Source organism: Protomyctophum bolini (genome assembly GCF_963924005.1).
Source record: "Protomyctophum bolini genome assembly, chromosome: 8".
Lineage (NCBI taxonomy): Eukaryota > Metazoa > Chordata > Actinopteri > Myctophiformes > Myctophidae > Protomyctophum > Protomyctophum bolini.
Window position 1 is genome coordinate 17,896,445 of NC_137869.1, and position 27,181 is coordinate 17,923,625.

General features: G+C 41.7%; 1 protein-coding gene across 1 annotated transcript in view; it reads left to right on the plus strand.

The window, feature by feature from the left end:
• rab6ba (RAB6B, member RAS oncogene family a) overlaps positions 1 to 27,181 on the plus strand; it is a gene marked incomplete at its 3' end in the record, with an annotated part of 69,025 nt that overhangs the window by 36,841 nt on the left and 5,003 nt on the right. The window contains exons 3-6 of the mRNA XM_080770450.1: positions 12,991 to 13,044; positions 14,022 to 14,127; positions 16,085 to 16,196; positions 24,974 to 25,067. Coding sequence (XP_080626576.1) covers positions 12,991 to 13,044; positions 14,022 to 14,127; positions 16,085 to 16,196; positions 24,974 to 25,067 — 366 coding nt within the window. The remainder of the gene's footprint in view (positions 1 to 12,990; positions 13,045 to 14,021; positions 14,128 to 16,084; positions 16,197 to 24,973; positions 25,068 to 27,181) is intronic.

Here is a 27,181-nt window from a genome sequence, read left to right on the forward strand (position 1 = left end):
CACATCCTTAACGTCTCCACACACCGGGCGCGAATCGGATGCGAATTCAGAGTTTTAGCTGCGTTTCTCCATCGGTTTCCCGAAAAACGCGGCCGGTGTGCAACCACCTTTAAGGTCCTTTCAGATGGTCAGCGACAGGTGTACTCCAGGTCTGGATGCAATTATTTTAAATCTAGAGACACTGTTAGCCACTTTTTGCAAATGTACCCCGGTATCTTAGCACACAGCAGGGACCTCGGTAGCTGGACAACTCCAAGGTCACGGTTGTAATTCAGTCTGTGAATTTATGCCTGTGAAGTGCAACAGACGCCAGGTGCGACTGTAGTGACGCCCCCCCATGGGGCACGGCGAGCTGTGGGGTCTCTAGACAAATGGGTTTCTGATGAGATGACTCTCATGCTCTGTTCAATATACATTCCAGCCGTAGAAGCTACACGTGGCCCCAGACAGCATCTGCCCATCTGTTAAGGGTCCGTTAGAATTGGTTGCGCATCAGTGTTGCACACTGAAAACAGCGGATCTACAAGCTCACAATGCAACTAATGAGTCCACCACGGTGCCCCATGAGCTATGAAAATGGGTTTTTATTTAAATGTTGTAAAACAAAGCATAGACTCCACTTAACCCCATGCCCAGAAAACAAGGCTTTTCATTCTCCTCTCAGCTAGTGGATTAATGATTTTGTTATGGGAGCCATAATGTGGATGGAGCTTTATAGCCATAGATCAAAGCCTACTGGAGCTTCTCCTTCTCTCACATGTGGGTGTGTGTCTCTTTATGAGTACAATGGCCTGCCTATTGTTTGCGTGCGTCCATGCACAAAGATGTGGTTTTTGTGTGTGTGTGTGTGTGTGTGTGTGTGTGTGTGTGTGTGTGTCCACTGTCCCCAGTGCCTTAATGTCAGTCCTTCTCGGTGGCTGGCTTGGTGACAGGTTGCGCTGTAGCTGATTTCACGCAGGCTTTTTCTGGTTCAGCTCCTGGGACATTTAAAGTGTTAATTAAAATGCTGTACGCATCGCCTCATTTACAGTTGTTTACACTGCTATACCGGGAAGAGGGATGGGAGCCCGGATTTGCTCGGTAATTAACGGCAAAAGGATAAATGTGCCTATGTGCAGGGCGTATCTCCCATGAAAGTTAAGTCGATACGCAAAAGTGGATATATGATCCTGCGACGCTACTTACTGTACTAGGGCTGGGCGATATGACCTCAAATCAATATCATGATATTTGGAACTTTTGCCTCGATTACAATAAAATAAAATGCCAAAAATAGCAGATCTGTGGCACGTTGTGAGCTTGTACTGTAGATTATACTATTTACACTATTTTTATACGCCACCATTGTATAATATGGGGTCAAGTGGTTAATCATACTAATTTATTCCATCAATTATAATAAAAACACGATGAACCCAGTTATTGCTTCTAAATATCTGTTTCTATATATACAGTGCATATTGTACCTCTCTCATCTAAACCTCTACCTTCTAGTGACAGATTGGCTGCTTAGTGCTTATGCCCAGAGCCACTCTGACCTTATGAAGGGAGACCAGCAGTACATTTGGGATGTAAGGGCCATTAAAGAAATGAAACAGAGCATGGTAGCAGCTCTAGTTGGGAGCGGGAGGCAAGGCAGCCAAGACAGATCTCCCTCCTTCCAAAGCAGCGGTCTCCCATCAAGCAAGCACCCAGGCGAGAGAGACGGTGCCAGGCGGCCTTACTGCCTGGCAGCACATGCTAAAGGGCTCAGCGAGCCACCAGAGGCAGAGAGCTTCTGTCAGGCCAAGTGGATCCGTCCGTCAACGCACGGCCCACTGGACTTGTGACAGCAGCTCCTGTCCCGACATGTCTGTCCTTGTGTCCAAATAACCCTGACTCCGTTTTAAGTGGTAATCACTGATCACTAGTAGGACTGTAGGGCTGGCTGGGCAGAATATTATATCAAAACCAATGTTTAGACCCAATAATCGACTTAATCTTGCTTGTGTACTGTATGTTAATAGAATAAAACCGAGAAGCAGTTTTTCTGTTTTATTACTTACTAGAATTTCGCCGGCCTTCGGCCGGCGAATCCTAGTTACATTGCAGCACAATATGGGAAGAAGGAAATTGCGAGTTGACAGACTCCACTTCATGTTTCAGCTGTGTTTTTAAACTCAGTAGTGTGCCCTGCACATGTAGTAACGGATGGGTTATAAATTATTATAATAACAGAAAGTGTTTTTTATTTCTCATAAATACGCAAACATGGTGAAACAACTACAGTCACAGAGAGCAGTGGCAAGGTAGCTGCTGCCTGCTAACGATGCAAACAACAGCCTTGCCTGTCGTGTGTGTGTGTGTGTGTGGGGGGGGGGGATAGCACTAATTTTCGACATTTTACTGTGTCATAAATATTTACATCTGTAGCCTATATTGTGATTACATTTGACCGTACATTTGACTCTTGTGTTATATTCTTGTGAAATATTCAGTAAAGTATTGTGGTGAAATATTCACCCCAAGTTGATAAGATATGCAGAGAATATAATACCAAGAAGCCCCAGTTTGAAATGCATTAGGCCACAGACCCCCATTTGATACCATTTGCTCTCTGGGAAAATCAGGGTCCATTTGGTTCCATTTGTATGCTCTTGGAGTATGATGACTGTGCTAACAGTATTATCATCAAATATGTCTCAGTTTGAAGATTCAAAAAAACATATTTCATATGTGTGAGCTTGTAAAGTCGAACGTTCAACCTAGAGACAGTGTTGCCAAGTCTGATCATTATAAGCTACTTTGGACTTGTTTATCTATTGGTAGTCCTTGACATGGAAATGTTTGAGTTCCACTGCTCTGAAACAACATTAGACAACAAAGTGTGACAGTCAACACTATAATTGATTATTTTAAGACTAATTTCCGGACCATTTCTGATTTACCTACTTTGAACTGGCCTATTAACATTTGTATAGACCTGGTTGCTTGTTTCACTCTCACATCCACGATATGTGGCAACCCTGGTCCCTGGTTTGTTTTGCGTGTGGATGTTGTTTTGTGTTGCTTTAGCATCTTTAGCACAGTATCTATCACAGGGTGCAGCAGCTGCTGCTGTCATGAAAACGCAAGTTTCTGTCCCAGAAGCTCACGTTAGGTCTGCGCACACTGTACGTTGCTATGGCAAGCTGTCATCAAATGCTGCTAACGTTGTGGTCAGCACTGTTAGCATGTGTGCTATCAGGCAAAAGCTGAGATAGATATAAAACTACTGGCCAAAATGTCATACAAAACACAACCCCTCAAATCGGAATGTGATTGTGACCTACAGACCATCATGATTTGCTTGCTGGACCTATAAATAATTTATTTGCATTAAATTGCCACTCGCCTTAGCCTGCATGCCTATTCCTGTGTGTCTCTGTGTGTGTGTGTGTGTGTGTATGTGTGTGTGGGTGTGCGCGTGTGCGCAAGACAGACGTGCGTGTGTGTGCAGGCTGAGAGCTGCTGACTGTGATTGACGTGTGAGCTGGATAAATCAGTGAGAGTTGGAAAAAGCGCACGCAGAGCCAACTCGCAGGCAGTGCCTCAGGCCAGATGCCTGAGAATCGGCACAGGATTCTCTGGGTCACCAGTGTTGGTGTGACACACACGGCTTCCACATTTAGCTTCATACTGGGTGAAAGTGGCGTTCCAAAAATTATTTTTCCCCTCGGAATTCTTATTCACAATGAGATGGAGTTGAGGTGTTTGTGTTTGCTTGCTGGAGCTATAATTAATGTATTTGCATTAAATGTCCACTCGCGCATCGAAGTAAAAAGCAAGATGGCCGATTGTGAGAGTGAAAAGTAGCTGTGGGGGCGGGCCTGGAGGGCCTATGAGAACACGGAGAAGTGTTGCCAGGTTTGCGAATTGTAAGCGAGTTGTAGTGTGTGTAAATAGCGTGGTTGTGGCCTTGTTTCTGCCCGTTTCTGCCCCTGTTGGGGCAACAGAACATGTCGACCAGTTTTGTTAACCGCTTTTGGTCAGGTGACCAACTCCACAAATGTTAAATTAGATACATCAGTGAATTGACATCATTCAAAATTATGTACTAAATTAATTAGTCTGATTAACCACTTACAGGAAGCCCTGTAAGCCCCTGATCTATACAAGCTTACACCGCATCACATGTGAGCTTGTAGATCTGCTATTTTCACTTTTTAAGACAGACAGACAGACAGACAGACAGACAGACAGACAGAGGTAGGGATGGAAATAGAGCGTCACAGTCCTTCCCCCTTTTTGGCCCAGGAAATGAAAACGCAATGCATTTCCCCATAGGCAGTTCTTATTTAATTTATTTAAAGACCTTTTAAGCGTCGTACGAAGCCAACTCTTGTCGTGACAAATCATGACTACACACACAATTTTTCGGGCCAAACAAAGAAAAAATCATCAGGTCCCAACGCATGACATCCGCGATGCATTTTGAGCTCGCATATGGGCTATTTACGTTGTATGACAGTCATACGACAAAGAATAAATTGGGCTTTAGAAGGAACACAAATTTATAATAGGGTACAGCTGTGTGTTGGGCAGCCGGAGTAAATCTTGACTCATAATGGGAAAACAACAGCATTGTCATGTTTATGTCCTGCTCCTTCTATAATCTTGCCACTCTTCTGTTGTTGCCACTATTATCTCCTGTGTACATAATAGAAGTACAATGTGGGATGTACAGTATAGGCTATTTCCTTCTGTGTACATAATACAACAAGTGCAATAATTCATATTTATTTTTTATCTATTGTTTGCCCATATTCTACACTGTATCGCATATTGTATAGTTCCATGCTTATCTTTATCATAATTCTTATAACGTACTGTGTCATTATTCAGTGTAATGCACCAACCTCACCTCACGTGAGTACATATATACTGTACCTGGCAATAAGATCATTCTGACGTCTTGCCAGTGGGACATTTTATTCCTCAAATGTAATATCACGGTAATTGGTAAATCCAATGGCTCTTGCCCTGGCCGGTTTGATTCACAGGTTGGTTATAAGCGGTGAATCTCTCCAGATAATCCGAGACAGCATCCAGAATGTAAGACATGGCCGGTAGAGCAGAGCTCAGTCTAATCAGTGGCACAGTGGATATGTTCTCACCAAGAGACCCAACGGAACAACAGTCCATAGGATAAAAGGCTTGTCCAGGAATTATCGGAGAGGTGGTTCTTAGCAGCTCCATTGATCCACACTACAGCTGTCACCAGATCGTTACCAACTTACATGTGGTCTCAGAATACACAATGCTTGTGGCTGTCGATATTGCAGCTTCTGTCCAAAGCGATTGTTTCCTTAATTCCTTACATGGTACAATTTACAGTGTTCATTTATCCACTTAAACCCTAATCTGACAAAAATTGCAGATCTACAAGCTCACAATGCATTGTATCACATTAGCTTGTAGATCTGCAATGTTTGCTATTTTTTGGGGGCAAACAAAGTGAAAGTTGAAAGTGATTAAATCTGAGAGTTCCCATAAATGTCAATATTTTTTTTTTTACAGTATATGAACATTTCAGATTTTATGGTCTCTCTCAGACTCTCTGTCAATAATACTGGGATGTTGTGGTTAAAGAGCCAGGAACTAGAACTCATATGTAATTTGCTACTGTATGTATTTGCCCTCATTTAGAACCCATAGGAACCATGTTGGATTCTCAGAGCAACCAGGGGGGTTAGGTTCCATCATTTTAATATAGCCAGGACTGTCAATGTTTCACTGCACTTAAATACACATTTTGTGGCATTTTTTGTTTTACATCCCAAGCTTTTTTTCCCCACAGAGTTAAGTTTAATCACCGTCTGTGGCTCTGCCTTCATTAATACATTTGCAATTCACAGCTTGTACTGATTTAATTAGATTTCCAAGTTACTATCAAAGCCTCCAGCACTGTTTGCCATTTTCTATGAAGTTCATTTCAAAAAGTACCCCACAAAGACAATTTCTTCATGCTAAATTGTCATACACAATGTTATCCGCACAAAAGGACAGCTTTGTTCTACCGCTAGACTGTCAAATGAAATGCAGGCTGTGCAGGAATAATCATCAGAGTTGTGTTTTGGTGCCAGTCATGAAGTACTCTGTGACATGAGTATTATTTCATAATTGCCTAATGGCAAATAAATCGTTCCCATTTACCTATATACATCAAAATAGCCATTCTACAAGCTCACAACGCATCTTGTAGATCTGCTAATTTCTTTATTTTGCTAAATGTACATTTGTGTTATTTGTCATATCTGCCCTCTGATGTTTTTGTTTACAAAGCCTTAAAGGATAACGGAAATGTTATCGAATGCGTTATGCGATCGACTTAAAAGTTAATACTTACTTTACTTACTTTGTTTATTTATGGGACAGTGCACGTTAAATGAACATTCAATGAACATCCAATACTCATTCATGTAAAATAATTAAATAAACTGAACACGATCTCATGTTAACATGCCGGATTTAGCTAGAAGCTCATTTTCATCCATAGTCCCACATATAGAAACACCACAATAACAACATGACAAAATCTGAAAATACAAAATACAAATGTCTATAAATAAACCAATCGCAATAATTTATCTGACAATTAATTACAATGGAAACAAGTCCCCCAGACTTTTGACCTTTTACCCTAAATGTCTGACTGTACCTCGTTGCGTCTTACATTTCTTTCTAATAGAGTATTCAATCAATCAATCAAATCGTCGAGTAAAATGTCAATTGGAATTGACGGGGATTGGAATTTAATTTCAAGCATATCTCTTACGACCGCCTTCTTTCGCAACCGCATGTAAACCTATCCCTGGTCTCCTGGTCATTGTTGGTAGATTGGTTCAGGAGCTGAGGTTACTGCTCTTTAACGATGATGTGCACTGGTTAATAATTCAGGGGGCGTATGAATAATTCCTGTGGTTCTAATCTGTTCCTGCTCTGTAGCTCCATGTGTGTGTGGGAGTCTATATTTAACCCTGGGGTCGGAAGAAGCCCACAGTAGCTCTCTCACTCCAAATGAAATACTCAAGCTTCTCTGTGCCTGTCATTACATGTAATATTTAGCAATATTGTACCTTTCACATTTCCCATTTTAGGAATATTGCTCTCTAGCACGGCTGTTTATTTTTAAAATCTCAGGTGACAAAATATTAGGAAATAGCATTTTTCTCAACCCAAATCTGATTGCGTTGTGCACGGCTATATAATTCAACTAAATCGCATATAGTGATTTGTTTAGGTTACCATTGGTGAAGGAAGGCACATTTTAACTCAATGTCTGCCAAGGACTTAATTAACTGATTTTTTTAGCAACTCCCACAGCGCCAACGACGCCTTTATCGTCTTTTTAGGACGTGTATAACGTTGGGCAATTTTTTTTTTAAATTAAAATAAATAAATAAAATGTATAGAAACTGGCGCTCAGGGACTTTTTGTCACCTCTTAGTAGCGATGAATGAGTTTTAATAACTTCCAGAAATAAACTGGGGACCCATTTTAATATTCCTAACACATTGGGGTCATACATCAGAATTTGAAAGACACTAGGCATAAAAATGTATTATGCCTATCTGCCACTTCAACTACTGAAACATAGGGATACGGGCATACGTTCCGTCATACTAACAGTCCGACAGTCATTAGACACCCTACCCCAAACCCTAACCGCAAGCATGACGCAACGCATGTCGGACCAACGCATGTCGCATGGCGGGAGCAACGGGTGATTTGCACATGTCAGACTTTTGGTGTGCACCCAAAATATAGTATAAGTTCATATACGGTATGTTCCCTTATTGTAACTCCCTTAACTTGGTCCTGGGCAAATACACCATTTCTCTGTATAATTTCTAAGGATTCCTTACTCATTCTCAAGATTTGAAAGACTGGCTCTTTGCGTTTTATTTAAATTTTCGTAGATACTTTTGTTTCACACCTGGTTACATTTGGCTACACTGCCATTTTAACAAAAGACAATTTATTGGACTGTGAATGTAATAACAATGCAGTGCCTGCATGTGAAAAAAGGCATTGACATTGCAGTGACTGTAGTTATTTATACTGTATAACATTGTTATGTCCAGTATGACAGGAGAAGCTGTTAGCCATACGGTATACTATTTTCATATTTCCAATATGCCCCCCTTTGAAAAAGGGGATAGAGCTGTAGATAGAGCTTTTTTTTTTTAAGTGTATAGTTGGAAGTACACTTAACAGGATGAAGCACTTTGTGGTGCGGTACATTAATTGTGACTTGGAGAGGAGAGAGGATTGTAAGTGATATTGTGTTCTCCACACCAGACTCTTTATAGTTGTTTGGCCCACGACAGTGCCTGGCTGGCATCGCCACGGTAACAAGTGCGTGATCAAGCTACTGATGGCTAGTTCTGTCAGGGTGGGTGGCCTGCCCTGTGGGCACCTTGCCCAGTCTGCACAGACACATGTACATACACACATAGACCTATACATGGATTAAATGGCCTAACAAAGATTTCATTTTTTTCTTATATACAAATCCTCACAGATATGTACTACTACAGTATATACATGTACATAGTACTAATGTACACACTTCATACATCATACAATATCATCAGCATCATCACCTTTTATTTAGACTCGGGAGTACAGTTGAGGGCCAAGCCCTCATTTTCAATGTAGCCAATGTAGCTCACCAATACATAATCCATTGCTCTGAATGTGGAAGGCCAAGCAAGGACCCTCATTTCTCCATTGGTGTTTGGCATTCATTATATTCATGGTAGTACTGCGGTATGAATAAAGGTCCATCTATACACAATACAGTATACATATTACACACGCACACACATACATGCACGCACACGTGCACACACATCAACACACTCGTGCACACTGCACAGACAGGCAAAACACCTCCAACTAATACTCCTTGATATCCAGCTTGTGATTATTTGTGAGTCTGAACACCTGATGCTGTTCCAGCGATGTGAGACTATGAGAGAGCAGGATTCCCTGTAGGACCCTCGGTGCCATCTTCCCTCTGGGCTTCACTGCTCCATTAGAACACACACAGAGACTCCGCTTAGTACGGCTACAGCAACTCCCAGGCTGTGGGCCGGGACCCCCAAATAATTGTGAAAACTATTAGCCTATATAAAGAAAATTATGTAAAAAAATATGTTGTGGTATATTTTTTTGTTTTTTTGTAATCTTGAAAAAATGGTTTTCATTGTGATACCGATGGATAGGATAAATGTTTTGTCTTTTCCTAGTTTTAATCACTGAAGCACTATTTTATACTACCGTACTGTATATACAGTAGCTATAATATATAATAATATATCAGTTCAAAAGATTGGTCTGGCCTGGTCTTCTTGACCCTCCATGCTGGAGCTCAGTGGGTGGTCCTCTTGGCTTGGCTGTGTGAGATCACACAGTGGTGGAAGGAGAAGTACTCAGAATTTACTTTGAAGGTATTGGCAGCAAAACAGATCTGCTATTTTTAAATAGCCAAAATATAAAATTAGGATTAAGTGGTTAATCTGTATCGACATGTGATATTAAAAACCTATATTCAACTAAAGAAAAATTACGTCACACAGTTGATTGATTTAAATGTATTACATTTTTTATTTCACAGTATGTAGAATGAGTACATTTCAAGCAGACTGTTCCAACCCCCCGTACAGCCAGTACTGTACCTCACCATTAACCGGCCAGTATGTGCTATAATACTGTAGCTGGCAGCTGCGCCACGACTTGCATTAAAATGTCATATTAAATGTGTAGTCACATAAACATCTGGTTTCATCAAGACATAATGGACATCATGGATCATCTTTGTTTTTACTATATCGCTGCTGCCAGGTAGAAACCTTATATACTTTTCAGGAAATGGAAATAAAATAATAACCTGTGTTCCAACGGATATGATGTAGTTAATATTTACTCACAAGCTCTTATTGATGCTTTTCATTGGTTCAATATTTATGAAACCCACAGACACACTTAACCATTTTCAACATGGCATTGCTATTTTGGGCATGTCATTATAGGCGTAAAAGGCATTATGCACACGGCCACCGGTCCAGACGCGGCAACTGCTGATAGCAGCCGCGGCAGTGTATCGTGGCTGCCGACATGCGTTGCCTCTAAGACACATGCGTGGCTGGTTAAAACTCACCCGTGGCTTCCCTGTGGGGTTAGGTTAGGGTTTGGGGTAGGGTGTTAGCGTGGCTGGTTAAAACTCACCCGTGTCTTCCCTGTGAGGTTAGGGTTTGGGGTAGGGTTTCAGACTAATGTGGAAACACTGCCATGGCGGTTGGCGACAGTTGGCGACGATGCCGCGGCTGACGCCGGTACAGGAAAATGCACAAAATTGGACATTAATTTATGAAAAAGTCAAAAAACATAAAAAGATGAAAAATGCTTATATCTAATTTAACATTTGTGGAGTTGGTCACCTGACCAAAAGCGGTTGACAGAAACTGGTCGACATGTTCTGTTGCCCCAACAGCGGCAGAAACAAGCCCTTTTAACCACGCTACTTGCACACACTACAACTCGCTTACAATTCGCAAACCTGGCAACACTGCCCTGTGTTCATGCTGTTGTCAGAGGCCCGCCCCCGGCTCACACGTCACTACTCTCACCGTCTCTCCGCTCGCAATCGGCAGCCATCTTGCTTTTTACTTCGATGCGCGAGTGGACATTTAATGCAAATACATTAATTATAGCTCCAGCAAGCAAACACAAACACCTCAACTCCATCTCATTGTGAATAAGAATTCCGAGGGGAAAAATAATTTTTGGAACGCCACTTTCACCCAGTATGAAGCTAAATGTGGAAGCCGTGTGTGTCACACCAAAACTGGTGACCCAGAGATTCCTGTACCGATTCTCGGGCATCTGGCATGAGGCACTGCCTGCGAGTTGGCTCTGCGGGCGCTTTTTCCAACTCTCACTGATTTATCCAGCTCACACGTCAATCACAGTCACCAGCTCTCAGCCTGCACACACACGCACGTCTGTCTTGCGCACACGCGCACACACACATACACACACACACACACACACACACACACACATGCAGGCTATTGCTTTTTATTTATATGGGCGAGTGGCAATTTAATGCAAATAAATTAATTATAGGTCCAGCAAGCAAATCATGATGGTCTGTAGGTCACAATTACATTCCGATTTTAGTTGTTGTGTTTTGTATGACATTTTGGCCAGTAGTTTTATATCTATCTCAGCTTTTGCCTGATAGCACACATGCTAACAGTGCTGACCACAACGTAGTATGAAGCTAAATGTGGAAGCCGTGTGTGTCACACCAAAACTGGTGACCCAGAGATTCCTGTACCGATTCTCGGGCATCTGGCCTGAGGCACTGCCTGCGAGTTGGCTCTGCGGGCGCTTTTTCCAACTCTCACTGATTTATCCAGCTCACACGTCAATCACAGTCACCAGCTCTCAGCCTGCACACACACGCACGTCTGTCTTGCGCACACGCGCACACACACATACACACACACACACACACACACACACACACACACACACATGCAGGCTATTGCTTTTTATTTATATGGGCGAGTGGCAATTTAATGCAAATAAATTAATTATAGGTCCAGCAAGCAAATCATGATGGTCTGTAGGTCACAATTACATTCCGATTTTAGTTGTTGTGTTTTGTATGACATTTTGGCCAGTAGTTTTATATCTATCTCAGCTTTTGCCTGATAGCACACATGCTAACAGTGCTGACCACAACGTTAGCAGCATTTGATGACAGGTTGCCATAGCAACATACAGTGTGCGCAGACCTAACGTGAGCTTCTGGGACAGAAACTTGCGTTTTCATGACAGCAGCAGCTGCTGCAACCTCTGATAGCTACTGTGATAAAGATGCTAAAGCAACACAAAAAAACATCCACACGCAAACCAAAACAAACCAGGGTTGCCACATATCGTGGATGTGAGAGTGAAACAAGCAACCAGGTCTATAAAAATGTTAATAGGCCAGTTCAAAGTAGGTAAATCAGAAATGGTCCGGAAATTAGTCTTAAAATAATCAATTATAGTGTTGACTGTCAAACTTTGTTGTCTAATGTTGTTTCAGAGCAGTGGAACTCAAACATTTCCATGTCAAGGACTACCAATAGATAAACAAGTCCAAAGTAGCTTATAATGATCAGACTTGGCAACACTGTCTCTAGGTTGAACGTTCTACTTTACAAGCTCACACATATGAAATATGTTTTTTTGAATCTTCAAACTGAGACATATTTTATGATAATACTGTTAGCAGTCATCATACTCCAAGAGCATACAAATGGAACCAAATGGACCCTGATTTTCCCAGAGAGCAAATGGTATCAAATGGGGGTCTGTGGCCTAATGCATTTCAAACTGGGGGTTCTTGGTATTATATTCTCTGCATATCTTATCAACTTGGGGTGAATATTTCACCACAATACTTTACTGAATATTTCACAAGAATATAACACAAGAGTCAAATGTACGGTCAAATGTAATCACAATATAGGCTACAGATGTAAATATTTATGACACAGTAAAATGTCGAAAATTAGTGCTATCCCCCCCCCCCCACACACACACACACACACACACACACGACAGGCAAGGCTGTTGTTTGCATCGTTAGCAGGCAGCAGCTACCTTGGCACTGCTCTCTGTGACTGTAGTTGTTTCACCATGTTTGCGTATTTATGAGAAATAAAAAACACTTTCTGTTATTATTAATACTTTATAACCCATCCGTTACTACATATGTGCAGGGCACACTACTGAGAATTTCCTTCTTCCCATATTGCGCTGCAATGTAACTAGGATTCGCCGGCCGAAGGCCGGCGAAATTCTAGTAGAGATACAATATTTCTGCCCAACAGCGATGTGTATGTACAGTATATGTATATAAATCTCAATACTGATCAATATATTTGCTCTTTCTTTTCATTCTAGGCCACAATTGGAATTGACTTCCTGTCGAAAACCATGTACTTAGAAGACCGAACGGTAAGTATTCCAGTCAAACCTACAGACGGTCACTTTAAAGCACTGGTTCTCAAAGTGGGGTCCGGGACCCCCGGGGGACCTTGAGGTGGTTCCCAGCCAAATTAGTTGATACAGTTCCACTATTTTAACCATATTTTATACTTTAGCTATCCGAAAATAGCTGATTTATTATTCAAGCTCGTAGCTCATTGTGGTGTGCGAGCTTGTACATTTTCAAAGCATTGCGGGAAATTGTAAGTAATTAAAAACACGTATAAATCTTCTCAAAATGTGGGATCCCTGGGACAAAATCTGTTCAGATGGTGGTCCTGAACCCCTGCTTTAAAGCTGTACAATGCTCACAACAAAGTCCTCATTGCATCCCTGGCCATTAAAACGGAAGATTCACCTTGTATACAGTACTGCACGCATTGAAATATTCCCTTAACGGCACTGTGTCATACTGTACAGTATGTCAATTCCCTAGCACAAGAAATGTAAATGCATACCTGGCTGTTTGTATGTCAGGTTATTTCCTGGGGGAAATTCTGCATACAGCTCCATGACCTTGGAAATGTCAGCTTGGAGATGAAGTCTACCTGTCTACCTGTCTGCATGCGTGTGTGTGTCTGTGTGTGTGTGTTGCCGTGCACGCGCGTGTGTGCGTGCTCGCGCCTGTGTTTGTGTGTACTTGTATTACTATACTTGAGTGGGCCAAATATTCATAAACTAGAAATAGATATTGTGACAATTTTCCTTGTCCTGTCAAGATAATTGATGTTTTATGTTAATTGATGTTGAGAAGTGTCCTAATATCATATGTTTGTCCTCACACAAGTATAGTGATACCAACATGTCCGTGCATGCGTGCATGCAAGTGGGCACCGTGTGTGCGCGTGCGTTCCGGTCTCTGTTGTGTGTGTGTCTGGGAGGGAGCCAGCATCCAGGCTGTCTCTGCATGGTCTCTTGCGGCTCAGCCCTGCCTCTCTGATCCCCAGGTGAGGTTGCAGCTGTGGGACACAGCGGGACAGGAGCGCTTCAGGAGCCTCATCCCCAGCTACATACGAGACTCCACTGTGGCCGTGGTGGTCTACGACATCACAAGTATGTCTGTCTCTCTCTCTCTCTCTCACACACCTCTTGTCTACATGTTTGTGTTCTCTGGTAAATTAATGCCCTACTTGATCATACTACAGCATCACACAAAGGCATCAAAAGTAACATACCCACAAGCTTGAACGCGACGCCTTTTGAGCTTGTAGATCGGCTACTTTTGAATCCTGAAAAGGTTTCCACCTGACAGAGACAATATACTGTATCATAACCGATATTTAGTAACAATTATCAACTAACTTAATCTGACTCATATAGGTGTATATTTTTTTTTTATTCTCATATATCAATGAATCAACAATTTATAATGGACTAAATGGATTAACCTCTTTAAATTATACGTCATTGTACATTGATGGCGTACAAAATAGAGAAATAGCCTGTAGTGCTATTTTCACCTTAAAAAAAGAAAATCCATAAACTGCGATATTCTGAGCTTTATAAAACTGAATTTGAGGTCAATAACACAATAACACTGATCGGAGCCACACAACACAGCCAGTAGCAGAGCATGAAATGGCTGACATCTACATCCGGTTCAAACGGTCAGCCAACAAGAGCTGAAGAGATCTGCCCATTTCGTACATTTCTGTGGCAAAGTTAGAAATAACAGTGATATTGATTTGAAGTCATATCGACCAACCGCACAATCGATTTCATCAGTCACTTAGTGACTGTGTCAAGATCCTAGATAGCTGACTGCACATACACACACAACGGTGACAATCTCATATACTTAAAATGCATAAAGATGGCTGACTCAGCATTGGTCATTAGGCCTATCAGGCCTCATTCACACATAAAGAACATATGTTCTGTGCTCTGCCTGTGTTTTATGGCCGCCTCAATGCTTTTCCAATGGGACTTGGAAATTGCCCCCCTCTCCCCAATCAAACACAAGTGTTTGGTCAAAACACGTGACTTCCATTGGAAAAAGCATTGGGGCGGCCATGAAACACAGGCAGAGCACAGAACATGAATGAATTAACATACTACATATAGACTAGCCCATAGTTTATTTTACTGTACTAAACGTTAAATTAATTTCATTTATAGACAGGTTAGATATGCAGAAACATCAAATCGAACCTTAATACTTTTCTCAAATTCTGTACTGGAACACTAAATCATCGTTAGTCCTATCCGCCCGTGGCTGCAGTTATATCAAGAAGACCTGCTTAGACCGTTTTACATTGTCTTGCTGACTTTAAAAAGCCCCTTTCTTTTGCTTTGTTCTCTTTCACTTGTACAGTCGCCTTTCAGCAGTGATAGTTCCGTTAACTTTTACATAGGGAGCCTGATATGGCTTTGAGAGCATTGGAAACCATGGGGAGAATCTGTCCCATAGGTTTTATGGAGCTGTCTCGATTCCATTTGTGAGCATTAATGGCTCAAATTTGTTAAGAAATGGGAGCCGGGTACTTTAACTTTGATGCCCTCTGGGAGAATTTTTATGAGCAAACTTCCTTCTCACAATACCATGTTCTTCTTTCACCTTGAAACCGATGTGGGGTCTTTCTCCTCAAATCGACACAGCAGCCAAGTATGCAGAACACATATACACACATTTGACATAACACAAAGAACAAGACAATTTACATAAAGACATGAAGACAAGGGCAATATCCACCGCTTAGATTATCCTGTGGCTACTACAACTCCTGATTAAGCCTCAAGGTCGACTGTTGGACAAAGGACCTCTTTAGTCTGACCTTATTGTATGCTGGTACACCATATCTCCTTCCTGAACCCTTGATGTTCAACCTATCAGTCTCTATAAAGGAGTGGAGGGAACACAGTGAAGGAATTTAGGACTCGGAACAGCTGAACTGAATGAAAAACACAATAATTATTATTATTTAATGTTTTTTGTAGCCCCAGGAATTCCACAGCAGCTCATTACAGAGAATCCCTTTGATTATTCTTCATTTGTGTTCTTGGCCAACAGATGTGAACTCCTTCCAGCAAACCTCCAAATGGATAGATGATGTGAGGACAGAGAGAGGAAGTGATGTCATCATCATGCTTGTAGGCAATAAAACAGATCTGGCAGATAAAAGGTATGGAATAATAATCACTCCTGTTCACAAGCCACTATGTTCTTTTTAAATATATGTTTATTGGTAGCAGGTTTCAACAATTTAAGTTTAGTTTGAACATACCATTTTTCCCCCATTTTCTCCCTCACCCCATCCCTCCCTCCACAGTTATAAAATAATAATAATAATAATAATTGAGTACAGACACACAAAAACAACAAAAGGTCCAAGCCACTATGTTTTGACTGAGTGTTACAGCTGTGGTTCTCAAACGTTTTCAAACTTTTCATGTACAGTATTTGAACAAAGAAGTAAATACTAGCTGAGAATGTACTAGGAAAGTAAGGAAGTAAGATGATGCTCACAGTAATGGATGGTAAACAGGGTGTAAAATGAGGGCATGGGGCACAGAGGGAGAGCAGAACAAATAGTGCAAAATAACCTGTTAACCTGCAGTGCATAGCTCCAAAATAAAAGATGCAAGACTGACTCAGATGCAATTTCTCATTTTATTGAGAACGCGTTTCGGAAATCAGCCTTCCTCAGAGCAGATTGAATCTCCTCTGCGGAAGGCTGATTGCCGTCACTGTCACATGGAAACCCTGTATAGTATGTCCAAAAGTGTTACTTTTCTGGAAATGGAAAATTTTAACCACTTTCACTTTCCTTCTAAATCCTAACAGTTTTCTGAAAACGTTTACAGAATTGTCAATGTTCACTAACAAGCCTCTGTATTGAAAGGTATAAAGATGTATTGGTTACAGCAGGTCTAAATGGGACCCCCAAAACGATCAAAAATAGAACATGGAACATGCGGCATGTTGAGCTTATACATCAGCTATTTTCGCTGCTTTTGCACAACAGTGTTGTACGGTGAAGTAGGGCTGTCATCATCATCATCATCCTTCCAGTGCCCTCGAGATCTGCGACACAAGCTGCTTCCACTGGTCTCTGTTGCTCATTGACAGTCAGTCCTGTGTCCCTACTCAGAACATCTGGAAATGTGAGAGGTCCTCTTGATCGGCAGGGTAGTCTCCACAGAAGAATATCCAAAAAGACCTGGTCTTTTGCTGTGTGGCAGGGCTGTAGGCCTGTAGGGCATTACTTTATATATTTTAAATATGAAAAAAGAATTACAATCTAGCACACAAATATAAAGAGAGACATCACAAGAGAGAGAGAGGAAGAGGACACACTAACTCTTGTACTGCGTGCAGTAGTTTAGTCAATAACAATACACTAGCTTGTTACAGGCATAAATCACATCGCTACATGTGAATAATGCATAGGCTACGTGGTATGTCCATTTGTTATATTAGCTCAATTCTGACCCACGGTAGATTATTCATGCAATAATCTCTCCATCTCTAGTACGTTATTGCTGCTGTTCTGTGGTAATGAATGGCACTCCTGTCCTCCAGTTCTTCCTTTGATATAGCGGGCAGGCACAATTCTTGTGGTTGTTTCCTAGTGACTTTCACGTCACTTAAACCCTACAAGCTCATATTGTGCAACGAGTCACGTTTGAGCTCATAGATAAGCTATTCTGGCAGAATGCTGGCCTATTATGGCCAGAACACGGACACTAGGATCTGTGTGTTTTACAAAGCAAGAGCTCTGCAGCAGTGAGTCAACCTTCAGCCCTGCCGTCTATTTACCCATGCCGTCTATGGGCAACTGGTGGCCCGGGGGCCACATGCGGCCCCCACCCTCACTTAATGTGGCCTACAGGTTAATACTGATGAGTATTCCAATTAAAATATAGAAAAAAAGGCCCGGGCGGCTAGTGTAGCGGTCCGGGCACCTAGGCTGCTAAAGCCAGCCTGACAGCGTGTTACGGGCTTGACTCCCGATCCCGACAACCTTTGCCATGTGTCACCCCCCATGTACACTATCCAATATAGGCAGAAAAAGCCCAAAAATATATCTTAAAAAAAATAACAAAACAATAATTCAGGATTTCAATTCATATATAGGAAAAATAGCAGATCTACAAGCTCAAAACCTGCCACAGTGCGACGCGTTTTGAACTTGTATATCTGCTATTTTTCATACGACAGTATATGCAATTTGGAGTGAATGAGTTGGAAACCTTTAGGATTTTAATTATTCTGGTTCCTTGACGTTTCCTTTTATTTTATTTTTATATAACTTTATTTATAGGATTTTAATTTTTTGTAGACAAACAACCCCACATATACCCCACCCTCCCCGGTTCCATCACAAATCAAGACAACAATAACAACAACAAAAAAGCAACAATAAAATAAAATAAACAGGTAGTAAAGGATATAAATAATAAATGAATAAAATAAATACAATAAAATGTGACTTTTACTAGATTAAGGGGCTACACAGTGAACCAAATTACATGTAGGAAAACACTTGGGACACATCATCAAAAGACAGTGAAAGGGTGAATTCATGGAAAGGGGACCAAGCCTTTACAAATTTCTGGCGAGATTTGTACCTGTTGTATCTGAGCTTCTCCAATGGTATAAACTTTATAAAGGATAGAACATCCTTGACCCAACTTGTAAATGTTGGAGGTTTATCAGATTTCCAATTGCGGAGAATAAGTCTCCTCGCTATGAGTGAAGCAAAAGCTTTTGGCTTGGGGAAGACGTTTCCTTTTAACGGTCTGATTCCTTAACGGTTCCATATTTTGGCCTTCAATACAAATATAACGGCAATCGGATGCTGCGCTCATGATTTGAGGATTTGTTCAAAACGGGCAAATCCTGCAAACTTTGTAAGCAAATCTCAGGAAGAAATTGTTTAGCAAAACCGGCCTCCTGCTGGCATTATAACTATAAATGGCCTATCTAAAAAAGAGAGGTATTTCCTTGGCCTCTAGGGAGTCTGCGTACCAAGTTTCACCTTTAGATTAGCTGCACAGTCACAGACAGACAGAAGGACGGACAGGGGTGAAAACATAGTCTCGGCCATGCCTTCGGCCTTGGCGAGACAATAACAGATAGTTGCGGCCCTAATATAAAGATAAAATTGTACCCACACCAATTCCATTGATGCTGAGCAGACACCCAGCGCTGCAGCACGTATTCCCACCAGCTCACTCGCGTCTTAAACCCGACAACGAATTGATCGCCGTGAAGGCAGGAAAAGTGCTAGTGATGGCAGTTTGCAGGAGGTGAGTGACTGCAGGGCTCAGTCGATACACATTCAGAGGGCCATAACAGACATAAAGCATCGCTTTCAGACTGCAGGGAGACGGTTTAGCTGAGACTGCCATAACATTTCTGTGTATTGACATGCTGCACAAGCCAAGAAGGCCAATACACTAGCACACTATATTGGTAATATATTGTTGTTTCCACCAGGCCGAAGTCTTGCGTCATGTCTGTCCGTCCGTCCGTGTACAGCTGATCTCCGGCACCTTTGGCTAAGTTGCTGCGAAACTGTACACACTCCCTACATGCCAAAGCCGAACCTCTGTCCCATTTTTTGCAAATCACATTTTTTTATTTTACTCCTACGGATTTTATCCATACATCACGCTAATCGGTACACAGTATTTCTATAGTTATGTTTATGCATATATTTCAGTCTGTGTGTCAGTGTCACGCACGCGCACATGCACACACACTGTACAAGTTCAAATCCGGGCTCCGCCAATCCACACAGACAATTAAAACTGACCCTGTCACAATTACGTGGTCTTCTTTTTCTCAAGTTCAGTCTGCCATGTTTCTATGGCTTATTGTGCATATTGTTCTTATTGCTGATTGCCTTCCTGCTTGGTCCCGCCTTATCGCTGCTTGCAGCTATATTCTGTATTTAGTCTTAAGTGAATAACTGTCTCTGCAGGCCGTATGGCTGAACGGAGACTGTTTTTGTAAGTACATGATGGTTTTGGTCTATAAATCTAGTTCTGCTGGTCCTTTTCGCTCGCTTGTGGAATGAGACCACGTCCACTTCCTTTCTAACTGTAAATGGAAACTTTCTATGATAAGAAGTCCCACCATGTTATGTCCTCTGAAGGACATAACATTTAGCACTTGCCCTATAGGTGACTGGATCACTAGGTAGTAGGTGACTGGATCACGCTGTAGATCTAAAAGCTCAAAATATATCACGTGCTTCTATATAAACATTCTTCCCCACATGAAATGCAATCTTACCACAACACAATTAGTATTCAGTGAGACTGTTACCTTACATTACTTTACTTTATTTGTTTATTTAGATGGGAAAATGCATATTAATGGGCATTACATAAATGCAATGTAAATACAGCAGAAATGCACATTTTCATCCGCAGTCCCCAACATAAAACAAAACAGGCAAACAGTACCTTACATTAGGAAACAAAGCATTAAAAACATACTGTACATACACAAAAAAAGTACAAAGGTGTAAAGTGCTATGTAAATCTATGTAATTTAGCATCGTTTTTAAGGGCAATTATTGCAATTACAATTTGCAGTGACAGAACTCCTGAGCTACACTGTTTTCGGAAAAATATAAAATTCTTGTGTATAAAAGAACAGGCAACTAACTGGCTGACGTCAAGTATTCATTTTTCCCCCTATTACAAGCAAGAATGTTATGGTGTATGGAGAGAAAAGGGGAGTGGATATGGTAAAAAAAAAAAAACATGATTGACGCATAATTGCATCATTGCCATAAAAAAGTTTAATCCAGCTCTTTTTTTTCTTTTCTTTTTTCTTTGCCTTTGCAGCTTATCAGCGTCAAATGTTGGTGTTGAATCAGAATCCGTTTATTGTCACATCACAGATTTACAGGTGTAAAGAAGTGGGTGAAATTAGGTTTTGTGCAAGTTCCAAAAATAGAACAATTATGTTCGACTTAAGGTGCAAAAAAGTAGCAACACATTCGATCCACATAACGGCATTGTATCTTGTAGCTGGCTTGTCGCTGCTTGAGTAGTGTTAGTGTTAGCATTAGTCTTGACTTTAGGGTACTTTGACAAAGTAGGTGCATATAAATCTATGCAGATATTGTGTCATATTATTTATTGTGTCATTATTTGTATATTATTAAGTCTAGGGTAAATCGACTTGCATTGTCTGACATTTGTTGGGAATAATCCCACCCGCTGACTGTGAGCGTGGAGCTTTCAACAACAAGTCATCAGACCTGTGAATATGAATGAATGTGTGGTGGCTGGGGTGATGGTAGTATTTTTCTATCTCTAAAAAGGCGCTGTATGGGTTTTGTTATTCATTCGATTTTTTTTTTGTTATGTTGCTTTTGCTTATAGCTTGTTGACAGCTCAGTGGGAGTGGAATCTTAGAAAAGCAATCGTTTAAACTGACACGATGACACAGCGTTCTCAGCCCTGACCTCCGCGTCACATCCTCCCTTCGATGGCGACGCGACACCTTTTAACCTCACGTCACCAGTCTCCGGTTGAACAAACACAAATAACACGTGTGAGGCTCTGGCAGGGCGGGGGCAGGGCTCTGGCAGGGCGCCGTGTGATTGTTTAGTGCACTCTGTTCTACTCGATTTAAGCAGAGGCCTGTGAAGTTGATTTTCAATGACATCAAGTGGACCGGCTGCTTGCTCTTGTGGAAAAGACTCACTGTTGGTTGGTTCTGGTGGTTTTGCAGGGTAGAGGTTTGTTGTCCTGCTGTTTTAGCTTTGTTATGATTGAAGTTTATGTCATGGTCTGGTCTGGGGACGGTAATGGTGTATCTCAACGATAACCAACCCGTGGGCTGCTAGTGGGCCCCCAAATGATTGGGGGAATTAAGAATTTAATGATTTGATATAAACAAAGGCCATAACTGACATAAGCCATGGTATTTTTTTCTTTAAAAGCCTGAAAAATGTGTTTTCATTGGGAAAAGATTAGGAATTTAAAGTAGACTATGTTGGTTCCTCCATGTGCCAGAAGTGTACCTCCCAGCCCTGGCAGAGTAGTTCTGGAGTAGTTCCAACGGATTGTGTGCCCCTGGTTTTTCCCTAGTGGGACTGATTGAGCGTAGCTATGGGACGTAAATCGGGACTTGATCACTCCCGGCTGGGTCGCCTGAGTGAGGGGTATGATGTTGAGAGTCCCGAAACCCCGTTGACCTCAGGATACATCACTGAGGATACGTCCCAGGTGCATCCATGCAATGTTTTTTAGTTATAGTTCCTTAGTTTAATCCAAGCCAGAACACATTCGATTTATTTATTCGTCATTAAAAATAAACATGCTCTGAAAAGGCATGTGGCCCACCTAACACCATCTCCATGTTAAGTGGTCAGATGGGTGAACGCTTTTTGAGATTTTCAAGTCTGCCCTAAGGTCAGAGGTTGAGCTTTTGTCATGGTCTTGCAGGATAGTGTATCTCCCTTAGTTTTTACCTGGTTTAAGCGTGGGAAAACCATGCTATACCATGTGCCATCATGATGAATAAGCTGGCGTGTTTAAGTTGGAACTCAGAGGAATGCATCTAGAAATAGCCCCAGTACTGGTGCAAGTCTCTGTCAGGTGGTGTTATTATGTAAATACCGCTCCAGTGCAGTGCCTTTGTTCCTGCGGCAGAAGCTTCACGCGTCTCTTTTCTTCACGAATCTCCTGAATTCCTTCTTCCTCCTCAGTGTTTCCCCCTGTTTGGAGCTATCATGTAAAGTAGTGGTTCTCAAAGTGCTGTTGGAGGACCCCAAGTGGTCCTTGAAGGGGTTCCAGTCTCCAGAGCGTCCCTAGCAAAATCGGTGATGTGATGCGTTCTGGATTATTAACTTAACATTGTTATGAATGATTATGTCTGAATGGAGTGTCCTAGCAGGGAAACAAGGTGCACAAGGATACAGGTCCATCTGCATAGTGTTTCCCAGGGAAGAAGAACTGATCTTAGCCAATATATTGTACTAGGGCTTTCTGATTACATCTATAGCCTTGGGGTTAACCTTTCATCCTCCTGGAACTCTTATGTTTTTTTTTTTTCATTTTTCATTGATATTTTACACCAGTGGTTCCCAAACTTTTTCATGTCAAGGACCCCCAAATTGACACGTATTAGCCCACGGAACCCATTCATAAGAACATATTTTTTATGACTCTAGCAGTGATTCTCAAACATTTTAATTTCACGTAACGCCAGTGTGACCTGCATTAGGCTACGGATCCCCATTTAATGGCATTTTTAAATCTGTGACCCCAATTTATATTGTAAAATCAATGTTCATTTAACTCTGAGAGTGTACAAATGGAACCATTTGTACACTCTCTGAGTTACAGACCCATAAGGGTCCATTTGGTTCCTAAGTATCATTTAGCTGGGGACCCCCTGGAACTCTCTCAAGGTCCCCTAGGGGTTTAGGGTTTGCTATTCATCGTACGATGAAGTATACAGGGCTTAAGTGATTAATGTCCTAACAGCACAATATGCCAACATTCTACAAATATTCTGCAATGTTGCATTCGGTGAGGAAATGAATGTGATCTGACGTAACGCCGGTGTGAGAACCCTAAGGGGATGTTTTCTGCTGCACCCACACAGTGCACACGTTGGTGAGTGAGTGGGTACACAGATCTGGACTGGTAGTTTTTAGCGCACTCCATTGTGTTTGTGCTGGACGGAACAAAGCAGTCAGACTGGTTACATCATGCTCTTCCTCCCAGCAGAGCAGCATCAGAGCAGGCTGATGTAAGCCCAGTAGTAACAGACCTGCATGGTGCTGTGTGCAGTCAGCAGCACACTGAACACTGATCTCTCTGCTTGCCTAAACGTGCTCTAAGTGATTTTGTTGTGGTTGTCATTGTTATAGTACTTCTTGTTATGTTTCGTTTTTTGTTTTTTTGGGGGGGTGGGGGCTTTTCTGCCTTTATTTGGATAGTAGTACTAGTAGTGGAGAGTGACAGGAAACAGAGAGAGAGAGAGACACACAGTAAAGGTCGTCAGGCTCGGGAATCGAATCTGTGACACGCTGTCAGGCAGCTGGAGCCTATGGTTGTGCCTTAACCACCAGTGACTAGGCCACCGGCGACCATCATTGCTATAGTACGTGTACAGTGACAGGGGTATCCCCAGCTCTCCAGAGAGTAGAAAATGACATTTTCAGGTTGATTAATTAAATATCCAATTTTATCCAGTCAGGAGAGAGAACTCATACAGGATACAGGATAAACAAGTTGGAAGTGATGATGCAACCAAAACAATTGGCAAGACAAAATTGGAACTGGAAGACTATACAATTGAAGCTGATAAATAATTGGATTTAACTTGCTTTACACCAATCTGGGAACGCATCTGCAAAACAAAGGGAAAACAGCGCCCACTTTTCCTTTGACGTGAGTTAACAGTCTGTCTCGAGAGACTAGCTTTTTACTAAATAGCTGGAGAAATTGGAAGACCCCATTCAATAGAAACAAATATAGAGCTTAAACTAGCTTAAAAACCCCTCCTCCTTTTTATATTAAACATAACACTAACACTTACACCTCCTTTAATGGACAACTGACATGATGTAACCTGCTTCTGAGCCCGACTTGCACAGCCAAATTCATTACAATGTCACCAAAATGGGTAGCAATTAATTTCTCACAGCACAACGTAATTAATCACTTTCACTCAGTTAATTAATGCTGGTGGAGCCCTACTGTCCTAGAATAACACTGGAGGGGTTGAGTTATGACTGTGATGGTTTGTGTTGTCTTTAGGCGCACACAGAAACAATGCACATCCAGTACAAACCTGTGCTTGTACGGCTCGGGTACCTTATCATTTGTGAGCAATGAGCATACATCAATGTGAGGGGGGCAGTTCATTGGCAGTTTCCTTTCACCGTTTTGCTGATCATTCTCTCTACTCCACTCTCAGGCAAATCACAATCGAGGAAGGCGAGCAGAGAGCCAAGGAGCTGAGCGTCATGTTCATCGAGACCAGTGCCAAGACAGGTTATAACGTCAAACAGGTCAGCCAGTGACTTGCATACAAGACTTTCCATACTTTTAAACTTTTAGCCTTTTAGACGTGATTCACACTTGTGTGTAGGCTGTTTAAAATGGGTAGTTTTCAACGCTTTAAAAAGCTTTTTCCAAGCTGCAAACATGTAGGAAGTGTGTCACTGATAGTGATAAGGGGCACTGTTTGAAAGGCATGATCTGCCTTCCTTAATGCACAATCAATGTCTGCTGTACTCTGCAAATGTGTCTACCGATTGACGGTTGATGGTCATTTATTTCTGACAACGATGAGACTGATTAGTCCTGCACTGTCTTTCTGCAGCTTGCTGATTGGATGGGAAGTGTGGCCCGGGTTAACAAATGTATTCCTTGAAAACAACAGAAACAACAGCTGTCTGTTCACTTAATAACACATTCTGAGATGAAGGCCAGCCGAACTGAATAACGGCCACCACAGCGGAGCTATTATTGTGTCTGTGTCAATGAACGGCTCTGCTGGCAGACCCGTCTCCTGCTAGCCAGCACCGCGGCACAGACAAGTGGCCATTCTTCACCTAGCTTTTCAGCCAAAGCGCTAGGGAGGGACAGCGTGGTGTGACACTGCTAAAACACAAAGGTCTCAGTCGTGCTCCCAAAGGCTCCAGTGTTCACACTGTTTATAGCTGTCTCATCTCCCACCAGCGGTAGAAATAACTAAGTAGATTTACTAAAGTACTGTACTTAAGTAAAATGTGTATATATTTTACTTGAGCTTTGGATATTTACATTTTTCAATACTTTACCTTTTACTTCACTACAATTATTGGAAAACGTATACAAGTAAAGGTCCTTTACCTTTTAGATTTTGATTATTACAAAACATCCAATTAACCTATTTTAGATTGTGTCTCTTCAAAAGGAATGAAAATACACTGTATCTGCTCGGTACATGAGTATTTTGTTTCGGTACCTTCTTCAGGCCTGAAGAAGGTCCGGAGGTGCCTAAAAGATGTACTAAACATGTACTAAAAGATGTGCCGGCAGCAACTCAGTCAATCACTTTGGGGGGAATTTGGTTATTGGCCAAATAATTGGAAAAAGTATGTTCAAAATGGAATGTAGATCTCAAGATCGATATACAGTAGCAACAGCATATTTATGATCTATGACCAGATTTGGGCAACGTCTAAGCAACATCAGAGCCCCATTAACTTCCGGGGCGGCGGTGGCTCTGGATGGTAACAGCAAGTTTGCCAGTTCGAACCCGGGCTCCCCCAGAGTTGGTGTCGAAGTGTCCTTGAGCAAGACACTGCACCCCTAATTGCTCCTGATGTGCTGGTCGCCATCGGTGTATGAATGTGTGTGTGAATGGGTGAATGTAATGCACAATCTATGTAAAGCGCCTTGGATAAAGGCGCTATATAAATGCACCATTTACCATTTATTTACCATTATAAAATTTAAGATACCGGTAAGTATAAAACCTAGTGAAAACAAAATTAGTGCAGGTACTACTAAGACGGTTCAGAGCCACAACATGAAAACAGGATGATTACAGATCATAGAAGTACCACAGTAGTATATTATTTAGTGTCCTGGCTGTTTTTAATAATGCAGTGATGCTGTCCAGAGCAGTAGCTCGCAGGCATTAGAAGAATTGTCTGAAGGTTCTTTGCCTCAAATATTCATTGGCCAAACTGCTGCACAATCTAAAGCAGAATTAAATCAGTGTGGACTGGAACATGTCCTCCCAGTTTCATATCGTTGGGGAACAGGTTCAGGGATTACAGATAAGACCACTGAGGCTAAAGTACTCTCATTTGATCAGGAGGAGGAAAACGGCAGTCATTTATTAGTTTAAAAACGTATTTGAACTTCCTGTGCCGTCACTCAGCCCTCTACTAGGGCCATGGAAACATTTACCATTGACCACTTGTTATGTTGCTGCACAGAGAATTGAAGATGATTGGTCACGATGGATACGTGTGTCAGCTAAATGCCTATTGTCATTATACATTGTTGCACACCAGTGTCGGCACAGAGATTCGCAGATCTACTGTACAAACGCAGAGCGCGTTGCACTGCATCAGCTATGTTTGTTGCCCAACACTGGCACTTAACGGATATATTAGTGTGCCATAAT